At 39.0% G+C, this 19,328-nt stretch overlaps 1 protein-coding gene across 3 annotated transcripts in view; it reads left to right on the top strand.

Annotated features, from left to right (window-relative positions):
- The window catches only part of NUDT14 (nudix hydrolase 14), a 61,911-nt gene extending 44,821 nt beyond the window's left edge, over positions 1–17,090 (top strand). For all 3 annotated transcript variants that reach the window (XM_061464166.1, XM_061464168.1, XM_061464167.1), the window contains 3 exons: positions 372–436; positions 5,745–5,982; positions 16,708–17,090. In XM_061464166.1, the coding sequence (XP_061320150.1) occupies positions 372–436; positions 5,745–5,982; positions 16,708–16,948 (544 nt within the window). In that variant the 3' untranslated portion in view covers positions 16,949–17,090. The remainder of the gene's footprint in view (positions 1–371; positions 437–5,744; positions 5,983–16,707) is intronic.
- Positions 17,091–19,328: the final 2,238 nt, after the last annotated feature.

The raw sequence follows: 19,328 nt of genomic DNA, 5'->3' as shown, positions 1-19,328 counted from the left end.
GCTATTTGTAATATTTTTTTTCCTTATTATTACTACCTAGGAGCAACATTCCTGGAGTTTATCTATTTTTTCTTTTTTTTTTTGTTATTCTGTTGGGGAGAAGGAATTGATTGGTGGCAGGGTTACTTTGCATGGCAGGAGACCATTCTGGTCCTAAGTGACTTAATTTTGGGTAAATTCTCAGGGGCTTTGGGAACACGACCCATTATATATCACTCTTGATGGCTTTTTAACAAGGGTTTTGTAGCATTGTGGCTTTAGTAATGAATCTTCTATATATTTATGTAGTTAAATTCACAAGGTAAGTTAAATAGTTCTGCATTAATCCTTCATAAAGCATTGATCTTTTTTTTTTTTACCTTCTTTCTCAGTGTGTCAATCCTGATCTTTAATACTTCTCGGCAGTGCTTTGTTCTGGTGAAGCAGTTCCGCCCAGGTAATCCTCTTTTTTTAGATTTACTTTTGCTCTCTAGCGAAGCAAGCTTTTAAGGGTTTAGCAGTTAAAAGTTGATGCATCTGTGGTGATAAGATCTTTGTTCTATATTGCATTTCTTTGTATGATAGCCCACCCCTTTCAGTTGGTCAGAATTTCTAACCAGGGAAATTTCCATTACAGATGAAATAAATGATCAGGCTGGCCTTAAATTCTTCTTTTGGGCTAGTCATTGTCATCTTCTGGGTGAAATTACAAATATCAATACATATGCTTTTATTTGAAGTTCCTTTCTGACCTATCTAGTATTTAGTAATGTGCAGAAGCACAATTATTCTTCCTTTTTTCTTTTTTTTAAGCTTATTGTTGCGCATTGTATACTTGGGAATTTATAACGAGGGAAATTCAGGACTCTTTGCTTTTCATCATTATGTATACGTGGGCAGGTTCATTTTACCAGTTATTATTATGAATTTTGGTTAGCATGCTATTATTTTTTCCTAAGTTTTTCATCAGTTATTTTAATTCAAAGCAATATTTAATTTCTGGAAGTTAAAAGTTAAATTCATATTCTTCGCATGTTAACTAAAAATATCAGAATATATTTCACTGACTGTTGCTAAGAGACCATTTCAAGACTGTTCATGGTAGACTTTATGGGAAACTTTCTAGGGTGCTGTCATGCTGTCCTTGTCTACTGACAGTTACTGCCAGGCTTTTCAGTGTTGTGCGGCACTGTTATACTGACAGTCCATACTTCCCATGAAGCACTATATTGACTATTATAAAGTGTGCGTTTGTTTATCACAAATCCAATGTCTTTTTATTTGCCAGCTGAATAAAATGGCTCATATAGCTGTTGCTGTCTCTGAGGCTATCTTAGGCAGAAGCCTTCATATATGTGCATATGTATGTATGCATATATGCTGAACAGCAACATCTTCATTACATCATCCATATGAAAGTGTTAGATCTGCCTCAAAAGACTAGACTGTTCTTGGAGTTAAACCGTTCCAGAGGCTTGAGCTGCCCAGAAACCTGGCCAGAGGGACAGTGGTCAGTTGGACACCCCATAGCAGTTTAGTTATCATAACCATGCCCTGACACTACTCACATCACTATAATTATATTGCCATTCCATGATTATTGTCTGCCCTGGTGCACGTTCCACAAAGCAAAAATAAAGGCTGTGACTTTTCTCATTGCTGGCTGCTATCAGGGTCTCACCAGGAAAGCAATAGCTCATTACTTGTGACCATACAGCTGCCACTCGCTCTACCAGGCACGTCCTCCACACATGTGCGGGTTGACGTATGTGCTTGCCTTTCCTTAAGGTGAGGTATAACAATACTGTTTTCCCATTGAAGTCTGTGCAGCTTGTAAAAGAATTCATCCCTCCCTGTATGTACATTCCCACTCCATTCCCTTTGACAGCACCACCTCTTGTGTAGCCTCAGCAGAGCTCTTACATGGCTGCAAACAGAAATGTTGAGGATGAGGCGGCTTATCAGACTGGCCTGAAAAAGTTCATGCTGGCTTGAGGGGTGGCAGGAGCACCCAACCAGAGTGGGGCAGACAGGACCATATTCTTCAGTGCACTGTGGACTTAGATCATAGAATCATAGAGTCAGCTAGGTTGGAAAAGACCTTTAAGGTCATCACATCCAACCCTTACCCCAGGACTGCCAAGACCACTACTAAACCATATCGCTGAGGGCGTCATCTACACAGTTTTGAACACTTCCAGGGACTGTGATTCCACCACTGTCCTGGGCAGCCTGTTCCAATGCCTGAGCACCTTCTCTGTGAAGAAGTTTTTCCTAAAACCCAATCTAAACTTCCCCTGGCACAGCTTGAGGCTGTAACCTCTTGTCCTGTCTCCACCTCACTACAACCTCCTTTCAGGCAGTTGTAGAGAACAAGATCCCCCCTGAGCCTTCTCTTCTCCAGACTAAACAACCCCAGTTCCCTCAGCTGTTCCTCATCAGACTTGTGATCCAGACCCTTCATCACCAGCTCCATTGCCCTTCTCTGGACCTGCTCAAGCATCTCAGTGTCTCTCTTGTACTGAGGTGCCCAGAACTGAATACAGGATTTGAGGTGCAGCCTCACCCGTGCCAAGTACAGGGGGAGAATCACTTCCCTGACCCTGCTGGCTACACAGGAGGAAGTTCTTTACTGTAAGGGTTGTGAGGCACTGGAATGGGTTGCCCAAGGAAGTTGTGAATGCTCCATCCCTGGCAGTGTTCAAGGCCAGGCTGGACAAAGCCCTGGGTGACATGGTTTAGTTTGAGGTGGCAGTGGGGTTGGAACTGGATGATGTTAAGGTCCCTTCCAACCCTAACTATTCTACAATTCTATGAAACAAATTACATGTATACTTCAGTAGTTTCTGTATTAGCTCTTCACCCATGACTGATTACAAAGGTCTTGAGCACTGCTCATTTTGGTTGTCGATTGCCGTACATTTTCAAATAAAATAATAGGTTCCTGGGAAAGGCTGGGGTTAGTTCCTGTAAACATGTGCATAGGTTTTTTCACTGTAAGCACAATGACTTTTCAATGGATTGTGATGGTTTATTTTGCATTGATTTAAAATGTGCTGTATCAAAGACTTGAGTCATAAGCCATGTTCTCTTTCAAGAGGTATGAAATACTGTTTCCAATCAAAGAGAAATCAGAAGTTTAAAGAAAGGCTAGCACATTCCCCAGTCAGCTAAACCTCATCAGCCCCTCAGTCCGTACTGTTGTTCACTTATCTTAAGGGATAGCAAACAAGTCCCTGTCTGAGTCATCTAACAAGGCTGCTTTGAATAACCATTACGATCTTATTTGATGAGTTTGGTTGAGCCATGTATCCTTTGTCTCAGCTTTGCAGAAAGGCAGGCAAGTACATCAATTCCACTGGAGTTTCCACTCTGAGACTTCTTGCAGTTGAGTGGCTCTAGGGTAATGAGTCAAGATATTTAATGTGTACTAGGAGGTTGGTTGAGTCATAACTGTGCTGTTGCTCATCCTATGTGTCTGTCTGACGATGGAGGAGACATGCCGGTGATGATGAACTGGCAGTTTCTGACCAAAGTAGCATAAGCCATCAGGAGGCAAGAAGGCAATCAGACAGGGGTGGGTGACTGTGCTGGGAGCTGAGCTCTTACTTCTAATTTCTGCTCTCCACACACTCTGTGCATTTGCAATAGGCTGACAACCTGTGATGAGGAAGAGAAGAGTTTCAGGTTTCTGTCCAAAGAGTGTGCTCTAGTCAATAAGCCACAGACTGCTTTTCCATCCAGTACTTATTTCCCTTGGTGCATCATTTGTGCAGTCTTCTCTGTTCCCTACCAGGGAGCTTGGTTTTCTAGGCTTTGCTTATCTGTGAGAGGTAAACTGTTTGAACCTTTGCGACCGTCATCATATTGAATTCATACTTCAACTCCTTGGTGAATGCTCTGGTATTTAGACTCTTATGGAAGTGGCTGGTGCTTCTTCTTTTCTTCCTTATCTACAGAGAAAAGCTGTTGCTGGGCTTTAAATGTTGGCATATTATAGGAGTTTGCTCTGAAGAGGACTTCTGGATTAGGTCCTACTGAGAATGCAGGTTTTGCTCTATGTGGAGCCCAGTTACGCTGAGGGAAAAGAAGAACAGCAGGTGTCTGCTGGAATGACAGGATTGGTTTTAGGGATTCAACAGACTTGTAACAGAGAGTTAACTTCAATCACAGTTTCGTATTTCTGTATGCCACACTCTTACCTGCATCATGTTTTGTTGTCCAAGTCCTTTAGCATGATGCATGTCTTGTTCTTGTTTGTATTTACTGATATGGATATGTCAGTAATAAAAAAGCAATAAAACCTTAAGAGTATTTGGCTCATAGAAGTATCTTGGAGGCAGTTGTCATTTTGGTAGTTGTCATAGCTTTTAGAAGTTTTTGGAATAATGACAGTTGACACCTATCAAGGACCTGTCCCTCAGAGTCTGCATGGAATTATTAAATTTTTTTTTCCCTGCCTTCATGCTGCATTTAAAAAAAAAAACTAAGCTCTAGTCATGTCTTTCAAGTAAGAAACCAGTAGCGAGACCAGTAGGTTGAGGGAGGCGATCTCCCCTCATCTCTGCTCTCGTGAGACCCCCCCTGCAGTACTGCATCCAGCTGTGGGGCCCCCAGCATAAGAATGATGTGAACTTGTTGGTGCTAGTCTGAAAGAGTGCAACAAAAATGATCAGGGAGCTGAAGCACCTCTCCTATGGAGACAGGCTGAGTTGTCCAGCTTGAAGAAGAGAAAGCTCCGGTGCAACCTCATAGGAGCCTTCCTTAAAAGATATGCTCATTGAAAAACCGTGTTATGTGTATATGAAATAGGCATGTAAACTACATTAATGGAAGAAAAATAATTTAAAATTTTAAGTAGTTTTACTAAGGTTGTTTTATAACATCCTTGTGGTAGCTTTTCATGGAAAGCAAGGGATAGACATGAGGAAATTTCAAAGAAACAAGTGGGATTATATCAGCAAGTTAAAGTTACAGTGATCTGAAATTGCCAGTAGTGATTCAGTCCTACAGTTCCCAGGCAAAATTTCTGTTGACATCAGTGAGAGGTTTTGCTTAAATAAGGACTAAAATCTGGCATTTGCACTTTCTTTAGGAGTGCATTACAGTGGCAGCTGTTTGTAGATTAATTCAAGAAGTCTTTCTTAGCCTCCATGCAGGAATCTCTGCAAGGAGCTGTATGTTCAAAAGGGATTTTTTTTTTTTTCAAACAAACATACATGCTTTTCATACCCTTTCTAAATAACAGCTGAGTTGACAGGCTGAAAGGCTCATCATTGTGCACATGGTACAACCAACTTCCCTGCAAGATAACTGCATAGTTTAAATTAAATCCTGATACCCGCGTTGCCCAACAAATGGAAGCTGTATGGCACTTCTGGGATGTAGATTTCTTGGATGAACTAGCTTCCTTTTTTTTATTTCTATTTATTTTAAAGTGTTCATGAATTCATTCCAAATGACCTAAGCACAAATAGAGTTTAAAGAATAATTTTACAGACATTGCAAGCGAACCTTTGTTCTCTAAAATTGCAATTTCCCTATGTCATAACTTTAACAGATAACACAACTGAATTCCTTATTACTCTCAAGTACGCTGATGGTTATAAATTTCCAGGCAAAATGCATGTACCATCTTTTTTTCTGTTTAATATGAATAACCTAACACTCCCCCCCTTTCTTTTTCTTCTGTGTGGTGGGTTTTTTTGTTGTTTGTTTGTTTGTTTGGGGTTTTTTTTGGTAATTTTTTTATTTTTTTTTTTCAGCTGTTTACATGTGTGAAGTAGAAAAGCATCATCCTCAACTTTTTCAGAATCAGGACAATGAGAGCTCCTCTCGTCTAGAGGATCCCTTACCTGCTGCAGTAGGAGTGACCTATGAACTCTGCTCTGGCATTGTTGACAAACCAGACCTTTCTTTAGAAGAAATTGCATGTGAGGAAGTCTTAGAAGAATGTGGCTATCATGTTGCTGTTACAGACCTAAGGAAAATCACTTCTTACAGGTAAATAGCAGTAAGTTAAACATGTTGCATTTTGTTGTTTCACAGATTGCTGAAGTGTCCTGAAGGTAAATTAATGTTCCCTGTTCCCTTATTTAAGCTATGTGTTGGAGGAACATGGACATCTGAAAGTATGTGAAAGGTATAATTTTCAGCAAGTGAGAGGAGTGTTTACAGAGATTTAAGGAATTATAACCTCATAATTATGGGATTGAATTCACAGGAAGAATGATACTATTGTGATTTATTCCAAAGACTATTAGAACTGGTAAAGTTGCATTGGGCTCTTCAGAGCAGTTTGTTACAGCACTAAAAAACAGGCTGTCTTTACTGTGCCAGGTGTTTTCCATCTCTGATTCTTATTTTTCTGATTTAATAATAGAAACTGCCTAAGATGGACTCTTGATTTACCATTAATGCAGTTTTGCAGAAGCATGAGAACTTGTGCCATTAGATCTCTTCATAATATTTGAGCTGTAATTAAGCCTTCTTCAGATTGGACTATAACGTTATATATGAGGACTTTGCTGATTTGACTATGAAAAATTTTACACCATTTTTTTTGCAGGGTTTCAAATAGTTCTTGAAATGGATTCTAACATGTTTCAAAACATAGACTAGGAGTAAGAGGAAAATTTAATATGTAAAAATACAAAATATGAGTTACTGTAGGGGTAAAAAAAACCCACAAAAACCAAGAAAACCTCAAGGGAAAATTTGCAAAGAGCCTTAATCCCATTATATCTCCTTTCCAGATTTTAGTATTGTTACCCAAAATGTATGTATGTTTGTATTTTACAGAGAAAGCAGCAGGTTCTTTACTTTCTTTATTTTGCTTGACATCTCCATTGAACTAGGCCCTGTCATTGGTTTTTAATTTGAGAATTGAATACAAATCCACAGCTGTCAATCCTGGCAAATGTTATTTCCTGCTGGATTAGCAAGCATTGCTTCTGTTGAGGGGAGGGGGTGAATCACAGGAGCTATCTTTTATGACTCCTTGAAACTAGATTAAGGGTTTGTTCTACTGACAGAAAAAGTGCTTTCTAGATTTATGAGCAGAAGCTGCCTATAGAATTTCACAGTTTGGGTGACACTGACAGGATATAGCATGCAGATATAGACATATATACATATATATACATGTATATGTATAGAAACACAAAACAGGAAAAGTAGAATATGATTTCTGTGTCTGTAGAAGTCTTGCTTCAGTGTAGAAGTTTGTCTCAACATTAATATTTTACATCTGGCTAAGACTGTATGTTGTTTGGTTGATAAATGTCTTTGTATCTTACAGGTGGTTGTTCTTTTCAGTTGCCCTTTTTTTAATTGTGCAGACTTGCAAAGAGAGTACACAATGGGAGTTTTCTCTGTTGAGATCCATGGAAAGGGCACTTAGTATGTTAATCGCCCAATCCTGCTTTGTCTATCAGGGCATAGCTTTCTGCCCATAGAGATCTATGCTGAAGTCAGAAGGGCCTCTATTGTATTTACTTTTCTAGGTTAATATGAAAGTTTGAAGCCTCAAAGATGGTATTTTACAGTTTCTTACAAAAGAAGCCAGATTTCCTGTGAAAGGAATACAGGAAGTATTAAGAATAATCTGTATTAGATTAGATTTTTATTCTAAATGTTTACTAAAATGTTTCTATTAGGAGTGTCCTGTTCATCTTCCTTTAGCCAAAGACTGGCAAGCTTTTCCTCATGTTCTTCCCTAAATTTCCCTTTCTTTGCTCCCTCTTTGCCTCCCCTGTCTCAAAACTAATTTCTACAGCAGTACTGCATTGTCATTCACCTGCTGCCTGTATTTGTGCTGTTCATTACTGTTGCCTGAACACAGATCCTTGAACTTGCCTTTGCTGAATTGCATCCTAGTTTTTGTCCTAAAGCAAAATGCTCATTTAAATTGAATGGAGGGTGGTCCCTAGTGGAATCCCTATTTAGTTTGTATTTCCAATTGGAAACTGAACACTGATATCCATTCCATGAGTACCATTTTCATACTAGTTTTGATTTTTAAGTACATCTCGATATCCTAGTTTCTTAATGAAACTGTCACATGGGTTAGTATTCAAAGCCTTGATAAACTGAGGTTGTATTGTTTGTGGTGCTACCCTTATCCACACTATTATTGCTGTTATTAGTTTGACTGCACTTGATATATTCCCAAAAAATCTGATAGCTGTTGTTCCTTTCTTGATGCAAATAAAACCACATTAAAGCATTTAGATAATTAGAATTAATAATTACTAAGTTAGGTCTATTAGGCTTTTTTTAGATAAAACCTCAGAGTTGTGTGCACAGTGAAATGGCTTTCATACAAACCAGGGTTTTGGTGTTGTCACACGCTTTGCTCTGAAAGCAGAGTGTTGTCTTGTATTTCTAATGACACCCCTTTCTGGAATCATTGTCACAAGAAGGAAATAAAAGCAGGACTTGAGCTAGAACTGACAGAAGGACATGGAATGCAGAAGACACATCCAGTGTAAAGAGAGAAATGGTTTTGGCTAGAGAGGTCAGTACAGTTCTGTGGCTAATGGGTTAAGAAGGGGAGGGCATGGACAATGTGTAGGGAGAACTTGAACTGGGGGGAGAGGGAATAGGCTAGAAAATTGTCAAGTAGAAAAAGAGGAAGAAGAGATGAAGGCACAATGAAGAGAAAAAAACCATGAGCTGAGAAAACTAAATGGACTTGAGGGGAGTACATGCATTGTGGTGGAGAAGAATTCTCTTTATTGAAATGAGGAAAGAGACTGTATTCAGACAGAACTTTGTTCTCAAGCAGTGGGAACAGTAACGATCAGAGGTAATCTGAAAATGATAGCATTTAGTTATTCTTATTTATTATCAGGGCCTGCAGCAGTGATTTTGGGGGAATTTTTTTTTAATTATCTCAGCTAACCAGAAAAGGTTAACCTCAGTACTGCTACAGGTATTTCAACAGCACATACAAATAAGGCATTGGACCTCATTCTTAAGCTCTGTAAAAGCTCCTGTGACATGACACTCATCAGTTAGAAGTGAGGTACTGAATTAAGCAGATCTCGGAGTGATCTTCAAGAGATCTTCAGGAAAGCAATTCAGGAGATCTTCAGGGAGCAGATCTTCAGGAAAGAAGCTAGGGGTTGGGGATTTTACACTAGTTGAGTAAGGGTGTTTGGAGCAAGTTGTTCCAGCAGCAGGAGGACAGTGTGGCATGGGTGAGTGAAGGAGAATGAACTGGGGGCAAACAATGAGAAAGAGAAACATATTATGAGGAATTTGAATGCAGGAGGCCAGAGGAACCACATTTTGAAGAATAAGAAATATCTGCTCCTATTAAAGAAAAATGCCAGTCAGAAGGTGAATTTAAATGCAAGTGGTTCATTTTGCTGTGTAGAGAAGCAGGATCAGTCTGAAAAACAAATAATCTATATTGTTTTCAACCTGTGTGGTGAGTTTCCTCCTGTCATCATGCCTATACAAATCGCTATTTTTGTGCTTGGCATGCAATAAATAAACTCATTTTGGTATTATGAAAAGTTTGGTTTCTCTTCTGGCAGCAGCTAATCTGCTTTTGGAGGCTTACTGAAAGTTTTGATGCCTACCGATGTGTTGTTGCGTTCTCATCAGCTGCATGTATGGCTTCAGTCAAAAATAGCAAAGATGGTACATGGGTGACAGGTGTAAAGAAACTATTCAGCTCAATAATGAAATGAAGCTAATATTATAGTAGTATAATTGTAAACCGATGTTTCATGAAAACTGTTGCCAGTTAAATTGTTAACTTTTAAAAGCTCTAGAAGAATTCTCTGAGCTTGCTTCCGTGTTTTGTTTTGTTTTTCCCTAACTGCAAAATTTTATTAATGAAAAATTTTGGATTTACTCGTATATCAGATAAGGCAAACTTTCTGTCTCTCATGATATCCCAGCAGGTTTCAATTTGAATTCCATGTGAGGTTCAACTGTTGGTTTCTGAGGTTGAAGTACTTCTGGCTATCTTTCTTGAGAATTGATTCCTTACAGACAGGGGCAGGGAAGTCTGTTGTTGTTGCTGTTAAAGGTGTTCTTATTGCCATTGCAACTTATAGGATTTTTTTTGGTCATCTTTAGGAGTATTTGCAAATTTATTTGAATTTGAATAACACCTGAGAGCATCAGGCTAACACTGAACCAGAGCTTCCGGTTCAACTTCCTTTTCCCTTCATTGCGTCTTTATTTATTCCCAGAGATTCTAATAAACTCTTGGCTATGAATCGAATACAACAGGAGCTGGAGGTTCTCAACCCCACTGCAAAAATAAGTCAGATGGATTAGTTTAAGAGCCTAACATAGGTACTTACCTACATTTAATTTTTTTTCTCCCAAAAAGTATACAACAAAGAAGAGCATTCAGAGAATTAATACTGGATGTTCCAATTACTGTGCTGTGGCTATTAGCCTTAGTGCAATGAGGTAAAAATGGTTTGTATTCACAGGTTTTTATGCAGAAGGAATAATAGCCTTGAAAATGTTGGAGTGCATTATAATTAGAAAGATCACCTGCTAGTACACCTGTTGGGTGATGGCATAATGTAATATAATTTTATGTTAATTACTTCTCTGCTTTTTTCCTGCACCTGCTGCTTATAACGTCAGAACTGTACAAAGGTCCTGAGAAGTGACAATAGTAGCTGCATGTCACTGTTCATCAGTTTACATGTTTCATGCCTAAATAGACCTTGATTTCAGTATAAATAGCAGAGATTTGTGACGCATTTACTTATAAACATGAATTATGTATTTGCTGTATACCCAAATTCTGCACCCAGATGGCTTAAATCTGATAAAAGGATATTGCATTTATGATTTTTCACATTAACTGTGTCAGATTAAAACCAAAAAATTTATTTATGTGTTGACAGGAACAGGAAAGTGTTGATTGTTTCTAGATTTTATATTTCTTAAATATTAAGAAATTAAGAGAAATTTAGCTTTTAATTACTGTCTGTCAAAAATCTGAGTTAAACTGGTAAAGCTTCACAATGATAAGTCAATTTACTTCCTCCCCATGTTTTAGCAGAGAAATAGAGTATAAGATAGTGTTTATTTTCTAATGCATGTTTGTTCCTTCAAATTAGAAAGGTAATAATTATGTAGTAATTGGTTGTCACAGATGAGCACCCAGAGATGAGGAGAAAGCAAAGCTAATCTTGAGCACATGCTTTGAATTTCAGCCCTGTTTACAAATGTGCACATGTGCATGCACACACACGTGCTCATGCTCTCAGTTTGAGGAAGAAGCTCACTGTTACTGAGCATCAGCAAGCGTTTAAGGTGGAATCAATCTCGCTTGTGGCTTTTAGGCTCTACTAAATCTTTTTTTTAGAGCAATAAGATACTTTTACCCCTTGTGATAAAAAATACACATGTAATGTATCTTTATGTTTATGAACTAAGGTATGCAAGTGAAAAGTCCCATTTTGTGAGCTCTATTTCATGTGCTGTGTATTTCCTCATGCATTTAATAAAAGGGAAGAAGTAAACAAAGGCTTTGTGATAGCTGCTATTGCTGTGCTTCAAAAACAGATTGGAGTGACAATCTGTCTCTTGTGTTCTCTCTGATCTCAGAAGGAAGTAGATAGAAAACACTGTAGCTACAGCCTCGTTGTGCTAGCCAGTCCCACCCCAGGCAGGTGAGGAGAAGCACTTTGCAGTCATTTCACAGAAAGGGCTTCTCCACTTGCCTACAAGTGTGTTGCCCACAGCTTTGAAAGCCATAGCATGATTTAATCACAATGTTTGGGTGTTTTATTTAAAATGAAATACAGGAATGCATCACACAATCTTGTTTTGGTGTGTTAAACTTACATTTAAGTTACTATTGTGATGAAAACCATACAACTTTGTTATCCTTACTTTGACATGCTTGCATTCTTAAACTTGCTGTTGTCAAAGGTAACAGAGGTTTCTGTCTCCGAAGCAAAACTAAAAGTTTAGTGCTAACAGAGTTTTATTTTTAAAAATATCTACTGAAGTTACAGGGTTTGTGAACTTAAGCCCTAATGATTTGACAAAGAGTATTTGTCAGCCACGTAGCTGCGAATTTGAAGAACTATAAACTTCTAGAGGAAACTGATCATCATGATAAAGAGATGAGAAAAAGAGCTGTGTTTTGTGTAGATCATTTGCATTTGCCGCACAGTGGTGAATGAGAGTCAAGCACCCTCCAGACTCATCAAAATACATCTGGAACAATCAGCTAGGTCAAGCCAGGCTTAGTAGGTCTGGGTCAGTATGAACCATGACGTGCCTGCTCTGGGCAACACGGTGCTAAACCTGTGAAGTGAGACTGAAGCCTGAAGTCCCCCTGTGGATTGGTGCTGCGAGTTCAAACCCTGCTTGCCCTGCCCCAAACCAAGCCCCGCTGTACTGAGAAGGCACCTTTATCAGGAGGGTAGTTTTCCCAGGGTGAAACTCATCACTTGCAGTTCAGGTGTGCTGACCCCTGTGATTTCCACAGATGCAAAGCTAATGAATATAGCTGTAATCTGTTAATAGGTGACTCATTTCAGACCATGGCAAAAGCATTTATTTGTAATGTGAAATACTAGGGCAAGATAAAACATATGTCACAGACTTAGGATAGAGGAAGAAGGCAGAAGAAAAAGGAACATAGACATGATTAAAGGTATGTCTAAATTCCTAAGACATCATAATTGGAAAGTAAAAGTAAGTATGCAAAAGCATAGGAAGTGGCTAGTGATAGATAAACCTGAAAAGGTACTGAAAACATACTAGCTGCCCGTTGCTTATTTACCAGTCAGACCCACCTTCTCCCTCTCTGCTCTCTTCCTTCTCCAGCCCCAGTACCCAAAATCACTGAAATGAGTACACATTTTCCAAGGGTAAATGTTAAAACACTTAATAACTTCAACAAGATGGAGGTTCAGAACAGCATCAAAGCAACAAACCTGATAAGTTTTGATTTCTGTAAAAATCAAAGGTACTAAGACAAATTAAATGTCAATAACATTGATTTTGGACAATTTTCTAAGGACAGGCAGGATACATTAATAGGTAAGAGTCTGGAAATGTGAAAGACAGCAGTAAACAAGGAGATTATTTAATTTAGAAAGGGCATTTCATGTGGATCCCTGCAAAAAATATCAACTAGCAGAGTGAGCCAGAGAGTTTAGAGAAAGAAATACCAAGCAAGAAAAGGTAAAAAATATGCCTTTTTTGTGATTTAAATTATATTCCTGTATCTTTCAGCCTCTTTCTCAAACCAATGAAATGGGCATTTACGTAGACAATGAGTAAAAGCAGTGAATACATTATAAATAATACAATGCAATAGTCTACAAAGCCACCTGTCAAAATAGTGAGGGGATTCCAAGTCATCTTTTCTTTTTTGGGAGGGAAAGAGAAGAATAGAATAACATGAGTATTAATACCAGTGCTCGTTGATTTTATTTATAGCTTATCTGAAAGTTTTTATTAGTTTTTAATGAACAACTCGTGACAAAGTTACACCAGAGAAATATAAGTTAGGTAATCAAATAAGAAAGAATGAGCATGTGGGTATGTGGTCCTTTGAATATGTGTTGTTGCAAACTTTTTGTTGTTTTCTGTGGCAAATTATGTGGCAATATATGTGAAGAAATGCCATAACTTTGAGCATCATAACAAAGAACAGACCAGTGAGTTGTCCAGTGCTTTTATTTTTTAAAGTATATTCAATGTGGTAGCTATGCTTAATGTATTTAGTTAATAAGAAGAAAAACACAAATTTAATAGAAGTATCATAAGAGTACATACAATGAAGTAACAGCATGTTGAAATCACACTCTGAGCTACCACAGCTAGAAGCTAATTCTTATGGTGTGGCATCTTAGGGAGCAGTTTCCCCTTTCTTTAAAGAAAAGGTATGTGGAAAGTGAACTGTGATTCCCACAGCTGCAGCTACTTCATCAGTAAATGGTCACAGGTGGCATAGAAGGAGATTATGCTCAAATAATCAAGCCAGAAGTTTCTTATGGAAGGGCTTCTTAAATAAAGTCTCTTATGGTTTTGTATATAATCTTTACATAATGTCAAGTGGATGTGGCTATAATCAATTTAGGATCATGTTCATTCTCCAGGTGTGGCAACCCAAATGAAGCTGAGACTTGACACCCATGAGAAATAACAACATGAAATATATTATGCATAGTCTTGTGTTTTTTTCATAGTACCTGTAGAGACTAGAAGCCACATTCTTTGTCTTGCAAATTTCACAGTATAAATGAACACGTGGGTTTTGTTCTTACCAATTACCACAAAACAATCTCTGAACCCCAGACTTCCAGTCTTTATTTAATTACTAAAAATGCAATTCTTGCGGAAAAAGTGAAGAATGAGTAATCACTGCATACAGAGAAAAACAGATCTGGATCTCTCGTTGGTTAAACAAAAATCCTTTCTGCCTCCTAACACAAGAAAAGAAGAAAGAAAAGAGGGAACAAAAAGTGAGCAGTCTATTATTCCATCACAAGTACCTTCTCTCAGTGAGAAGACTTCCAGTGGACGTGGCTACAATAGTGAGGGCTGGGTAGCACACAGGCCGACGATCAGTCAGTGGCAGATATCAGGGTTACTAAGCTGGGGGAAGAGTGTCCACTGAGACTAAAGCTGTGTCTCTTAATTAGTATTTCAGTTCCAGTGTTGCTTTTTAACATTATATATTATTGCTTGATAATACCAAGAAAAATACAATATATTTTAACACAAAGGGAATCTAGTAAAGTGTGCTGTTGTCCTCGTGGCAGAAAGGGCTGATGGAATATGAGCATAAAAAATGACATTCCAACTTTTGCGAGCTGGTTGCTGATGGCAACTTGATGAAAAATAGGTCTATGATACTTTTATAACGAGATCAGAATGATTAAGCCAGCATGGTGTGCCCAGTTTACAACTCCTGCTGCTGGCAAAGATTGTGTTTGTGTCTTGCTGTCAGCTGGCTAGATCTTCAGCTGAAATGAGATGAGTGGCAGCACGGCTGGTGAACGGCATTACTTTTCCAGGCAGCTTCCCATCAGAGAAGGGGAAAGGGAGCGTGGCACAGGGAGTCCTGAGAAGACATTTGATCTGGTGCCAGTGCCACGTACAGTCAGCCCTGATTGTCAGCTCTGGATGTCTCTTTTATTGGCAAACCATCTCTGATGGTCATCAGAACAGTGTATACCAGGGACAGAGGCTGCAGAAAAGAGGGAACGTAAGTACTGAATCAGTTTGACTGAAGGAGGTTGTGGACTTCGGTAAAGCGGAAGTGAGAGGGAAAACTGTGCTAGTAGGTCACATTTTGTTGGTTAAAACATGTATCCAAAAAACCCCACCACTGACATTGAAATAAAGTGGTGAGCCCCAGATGAAAGAAATCCCATAGCAGCCTTCAAAGTTCCTGGAAGTGCTGAAGATGATTAAGTTTGTCTTCTTAGATATATAGGAATGATCCTGGAGGGGTGAAACGCATTCTGTAACTTTGGACAAGATATCAGAAGTAATGCTGGGAAAAGAATTCACTAGTTTGCTCCTTATTCTATGTTTAAAAAAAGGAGTGTAAGAAACCAACTTCAATAATCACTATTAATTCTCCAAACAAAACTGTCAATGTTCTTAGAAAATTGAAAGACAAATTATTAATTCCTGCTATGGCATGAGATGTATGCTAGGTTAACTGAAAGATTCAGTTGACTAATGGTTGGACAAGTATGGATATTCACTCTAAGATCATAACACTGCTACAAATCTTAGAATCCTCTGTATGTATAATGATATAGAAGCTAATTTTTCAGCTTGCCCTAATACCTCATTCATAGTTTCAGTGAACTTTTGATCCAGATTTAATGTGAAAAGTCACTTGTAATAATGTGAAAAGAAGAAGTTGCGATTAGGATGCGAATATTTTCTTGGAAGGACTAAATGAGTGGATTATGTACTTATCCCCTATTTAATAATACCTAAATGAAATAGTCCTAAGGAAATAGAGGATTAAGGAATAACAAGTATAATACACAGCAAATGGTCTAGCTGGAGAAAGTTTACAGCATGTAAAATATCCTCCACTAAATCTACTGTAGCAAATTTAACAGGGAGACTGAATTACTTTAGATACACATGTGCTTACAGTGGTCCATTTTGGCCAAGGCTAAAGTTCAGGAAGGACAGAGAAAGTCTCTCAGGCTACCTTTCTATTCTTGTATCTATCCAGTCCATGAGCAGAGGACTCCAGCTGTGAATGGTCTTAATCTTCTTAAGTAAAAAACCCCTAAATATTAGTGTAAAAACAAGCAAACAAATGTAGCATAATTGCGTACAGATGCACTGTTTGTAAATCTGTGAGTCATCCAGCAGCCCAGCTCTCCTTAAGGTCAGTTGAAAAACCTTCTGTTGACTTTAGTATATGTAGAACAACAATTCACCAATTCAAAAACTGTTTTATGTTTTCCCAAACTAACATTTTCCAAAGTTGCACAGTATATTTGAAGATGGATCTGTATCATGTGCAACTGCATTCAAAAGTGTCGGTATTTCTGCATGAAATTTCTGAACAACTTCTGTATTATCAGAGTTGCATTTATAGGTGCTAAATGACATTAGCAGAGAGTAAGGATGAGCACTTTGATGTTGCTTAGTGACTCAAGTTAAGGGCCCATGTTTCCATTCCTAGTTCCTAGCTACCTTCTTTTTATCTAAACCAAAGTTTACCTTCTGCTTTTTTTCCAGATCTGGAGTTGGTGTGACAGGTTCTAGCCAGACATTATTTTATGCAGAAGTCACAGACCAGATGAGAATTGGGGAAGGAGGTGGCCAAGCTGAAGAAGGCGAGCTGATTGAAGTTGTAGAAATACCTTTAGAAGAGTCCATGAAGTTTGCTTATGATGAGACTCTCCAGAAGACAATGGGCGTCATCTTCAGCTTCACATGGTTCCAAGACAACATAGCACCCAAGCTACGGAAAAAATAAGATCAAAGCACCTCGATTGCAAGAAAAGCTTTCCAGCTGGTTCTGTGGATACAGAAAACTGCAAATCTGATCATCATGTCTTCTCATGGGGCAAATCTTTCTGGAAATAAATTTGGAAATAAAATCTCAATTAAAGTCCTGACCCAGTTTCCATCATTAGCAAAACACTTGCTGGCTTCACTGGGGCCAGGATTTGCCTCTGAGGCAAATGTGAGTTTTTGCACAAAAGTCAAATTAATGTGTTCCATTCTCTTTCATGGCACTGTGCTGCCACTATTTTAAAGACTCACTCAGGACCTTAGTGCAGCTGCTGTGTGAGCCTGTCACTGGGGTCTGTACATACTGGCAACTGTGTGTTCACTGTAGTTTCTGACATTTTTTGGGGTGGAAGCAGCAAAGCTTAATAATCACAGATACAATTACTACCTTCCTGAGTAATGCACAGCTTTTGGGGTGTAGCTTTCTCTGTGGTGTGTAGCTCCTGTTTGCATTTCTCAACATGCAGACCTTCATCTTACAAGCAAATGTGTCTGTGTAAATCCTTCTGCTAATGTGTCATTTTGACAATAGACCAGCTGTAAGATTATGTGCTTCTGTGTGTTCCCACTATAATGCTGAGCAGCAGTGATGGTGATGGATGAATGATGGGGGCTTCTACTAGAACACATGCTGCTTTGTTTGTTTTATGGGTTATAGTTGCTTATGAGACCAAACTTTGCCCTCAAAAGTGGGACTAGAGAGGGCAAATTCTTTTAATTTGTCTCTGCGGTGACTAATACAGGTGATTTCAGTGGTCTCGGTTTCTGTCACCCAAATGGGAAGAATGAAACTTACCCCTTAGATAATGTGCCTTGAAACCTAATGATCAGAAGTGCTTTACTTCTGATCATTTGTGCAGATTACACTGAAGCCCATGCAACCTGCACAGACATACTAAGCAACACAATTTAACAAAGTGGTCTAATTAGAACGTATGTTACTTCTAGCAGCGTAGCTTAGATGTGGAACATTTGTCATGTGAAACTTAAGAGCATGAATGAAAGAGAATCAAATCTGGCAGTTTAATGATGCACTGGTTTATATTATTCACTGACTTAATGCTAATTAACATGCCTACATTATATGTCCTCCTAGGATTGCTGAGGTACCAATTATGTTTAGAAGATGAGCACTGTGAATACATGAACTTTCATATAGCAACTAGTATTAAGTGCAGTGCAGATACCTGATGGTATCCAGTGGCTGATTTAAAATCACTGCATATCTAAATAGCCTTATAAATAAATAATTTCTTTTTTAAAAGCTTTTAGAACTGGTGCTTGCTGGTTCCTCTACTAACAGGGAGGAAAGGTCCTTGGAAAGCCACTGAAGAAAGAGCAGCCTTTGCCTGTGGGAGTCACATATCTTTGTGAAAGTTCAGACACATTTGTGTCAAACTGTGCCTGGTCTGTGGTGAGTCAAGGGTTGAGTTACTGTGAAAAGCAAATAAATTCTGTCTGTCCATGTATTTACACTGGAAGTTGTTTTAGGGAGGGATCTCCACTGCTCCATGTCTTTATAGTGTCTAGTACTATGTGTTCTGATTGCTGCTGAGGCCTCTGTGAGCTACTACAATGTGTGTAATAAATAATGTCCTTCATTCCAGACTCTAGTTACCAAAGTATCTGTTTGATTCCATCAGAATTGCTACAGTAGCTTGTTGATCTGTTTAGTGTCAAGCTAATGAGTGTGTGTGTATGCATGTCAAAAGCCTGTCTTGCTGTATAATGCAGTAATTTGGCAAAGTAAACTGGCGTAGGGGAGGGGTGTCACAGTTTGAGACTTTTCAAAGCAGCATTTATGGATCTATACCATTTGTGCCAGAATTACAAATGGACGAAACTCCACTTCTAATGAGGCTCTTCATGTGATGCTGAGAGCTTTCTCCCATCAGCCATTCCCTCCCTGCCGCATCCAGGACCTGGATTCTGCGCTTCACAAGGGTGCACTCACATTGTGTTAACAACCTTGGTGAGAGCCCATGTTTTTGACCCTCAGGTGTGGGTGACAGGCATTCAAGGTGTGATTCATCAGACTAAACACACATTTCATTGATTAGTCTGTCTAGAAGAGCCTTCAAGTCTCAGCACCTGCATTTGGCTTGGACCCACCAGACCACAGCCAGTGTGCCAGCATCACATGCACATCATGAGCTATGGGGCTGCCGGGCTGTAGGGAGATCACAATGCCATCCACAAGAAGGGGGAGGATGAAGGTCCTAAAATCTCTGCACCACCCAGCTGGTGCAAGCCGGTTGTGCCATGGCTGCACATCTTTGAACCAGACAGTTTGAAACATTCATGCTTTGCCCCTTCCAAGGTGCCATGGCTGTTCCTCTAAT

This window comes from Pezoporus flaviventris, unplaced genomic scaffold (assembly GCF_033815535.1).
Source record: "Pezoporus flaviventris isolate CSIRO_AGI_PZ_B2104156 unplaced genomic scaffold, CSIRO_AGI_Pfla_v1 ptg000036l, whole genome shotgun sequence".
NCBI lineage: Eukaryota > Metazoa > Chordata > Aves > Psittaciformes > Psittacidae > Pezoporus > Pezoporus flaviventris.
Note: the sequence above shows the minus strand (reverse complement) of the source record. Positions and strands in the feature narration are given on the sequence as shown.